This window comes from Octodon degus, unplaced genomic scaffold, assembly GCF_000260255.1.
Source record: "Octodon degus isolate 3935 unplaced genomic scaffold, OctDeg1.0 scaffold00050, whole genome shotgun sequence".
Lineage (NCBI taxonomy): Eukaryota > Metazoa > Chordata > Mammalia > Rodentia > Octodontidae > Octodon > Octodon degus.
The window spans coordinates 5,842,948-5,844,652 of record NW_004524626.1 but is presented as its reverse complement, the minus strand read 5'-3'; the positions used below and the strand labels follow the sequence as shown (position 1 = coordinate 5,844,652).

The 1,705-nt window shown below is 51.7% G+C and overlaps 1 protein-coding gene across 1 annotated transcript in view; it reads left to right on the top strand.

The window, feature by feature from the left end:
• Positions 1-161, top strand: part of LOC101568954 (40S ribosomal protein S13-like) — a 5,626-nt gene extending 5,465 nt beyond the window's left edge. Inside the window, exon 3 of the mRNA XM_023716916.1 lies at positions 1-161. This exon is cut by the window's left edge and continues 7 nt beyond it. Within this exon, the coding sequence (XP_023572684.1) occupies positions 1-146 (146 nt within the window). The 3' untranslated portion in view covers positions 147-161.
• Positions 162-1,705: the final 1,544 nt, after the last annotated feature.

The window sequence follows — 1,705 nt, the reverse complement described above, 5'->3', positions numbered from 1 at the left end:
GGAACAGGAAGGATAAGGATGCCAAGTTCCGCCTGATCCTTATTGAGAGCCGGATTCATCGATTGGCTAGATACTATAAGACCAAGTGGGTCCTCCCCCCCAACTGGAAATATGAGTCATCCACAGCCTCTGCCCTGGTGGCATAAATTTAGGTACTTGAGCAATAAAGTCATGATTTAACTAAAAAAAAAAAAAAAAAAAGAACACCTGCTAGCCGGACGTAGTGGCACATGTCTGTAATCGTAGCACTGAGGAGGCTGAGGCAGGAGGTGGACACAAGCTTGTGGCCAACCTGGGCTACATAGTGAGAGCCTGTCTCAACAACAACAGATCCACTCAATATTTTAAAAAATTTGTGGGGAGAGCAGAGAAAGGTAAAGGGGAGCAAACAAGGATCAGTAGGTCATATGTCTATGCACCAACTCCCATGAGGCATGTATTTATTATGTATTGCAAACATATATGAATAAAACTTTACTTTTTAAAAAAAGAGCAAGAGAGAGTTCAAGGCCACAAGGATGCTCTATAGGCACCAGAGCCAACCCAATCCACTGCATCTTGTCCTTGCCTTAGCCCATTATGTGACAGCCCAGTGTTCCTGCACTGTCTCACCTCTCAGGGCAGAAGGGACTCTGTAGACAGATAGGACGTGTGCAGGATGCCGAGATGGGATCATCCCCACCACCTAGGGGCCAGTGGTTCCCAGGCCCCCTTGCAAGGGTACAGGAGGGAGAAAGGCTGAGAGAGAGGCTGAAGGCACTACAGACTCTGCAGACAGAGGAAGGGGCCAAATCCAAGGGCTGCAGGTGCCTCTAGGAGCTGGGACAGGGACCCGGGCTCTCCCCTGCCTGCCTGCTGGGAGCAGGGTCCTATCCTGAATCTTTGTGCAGAGGGGAGATGGAATCAAAGGGCTCAGAGGGGCCCCAGGTTACAGAGCGGCTAGGAGCAGGACTGCGATTCGATTTAGCATCCACCTTCTCTGGGTGCATACACAGACTGATTAATGACTCCCTGGTCTCCCCTGTCACCAGGGATGTGGCCCGAGGACTCAGTGGGTGAGGTTCGTGAACCTCCTGGGTTGGAAGCAGCCTCTTGCATACTCCATGGGTCTCTGCATGAGCACCAATAAGGTGCCTGCTGTATGCAGGACATGGGAGCCCATGATCCACATCACAGAGATTGTGGTCCCATGGGGCAAGACCTAATGTCCTCAAGGAAACGGACACGGAGGGGACAGTGATTCCTGCATGCCCACTGGGCCAGGCTGGAAGCTCACAGCTTTATTCCTGGTGAATGAGGACAGGGCACAAGGGTGGAGATAGAGGCTTTGGTGGCCCCAGATCTCACCTTTTCCCACCAGGTGAGGGTGCAGAGCTTTGTGCCCCAGGTGCGGGGCACACCATGGTCTGGGCTCCCTTACCAGACTGGAGCATTTGGCAAAGTCTTAGAGGCAGAAAGGAGCCTCGCATAGTGGTGCCTGTCCATCTTCCCAGCCCCCGGGGAGGCTGAGGGAGGAACATCGCTGTGAGTCAGTGGCCAGACTGGGCCACCTATCGAGACCCTTCTCAAATAAGCCAATTAAACAGGGGCTGGGGAGATAGCTCAGTAGCATAAGTGCCTGCCTGGCATGCACAACGTCCTGAGTTCAATCCCAGGTACAAAAAAAAAAAAAAAAAAAAAAAAATCAAATTAAACAAAAAGGAGG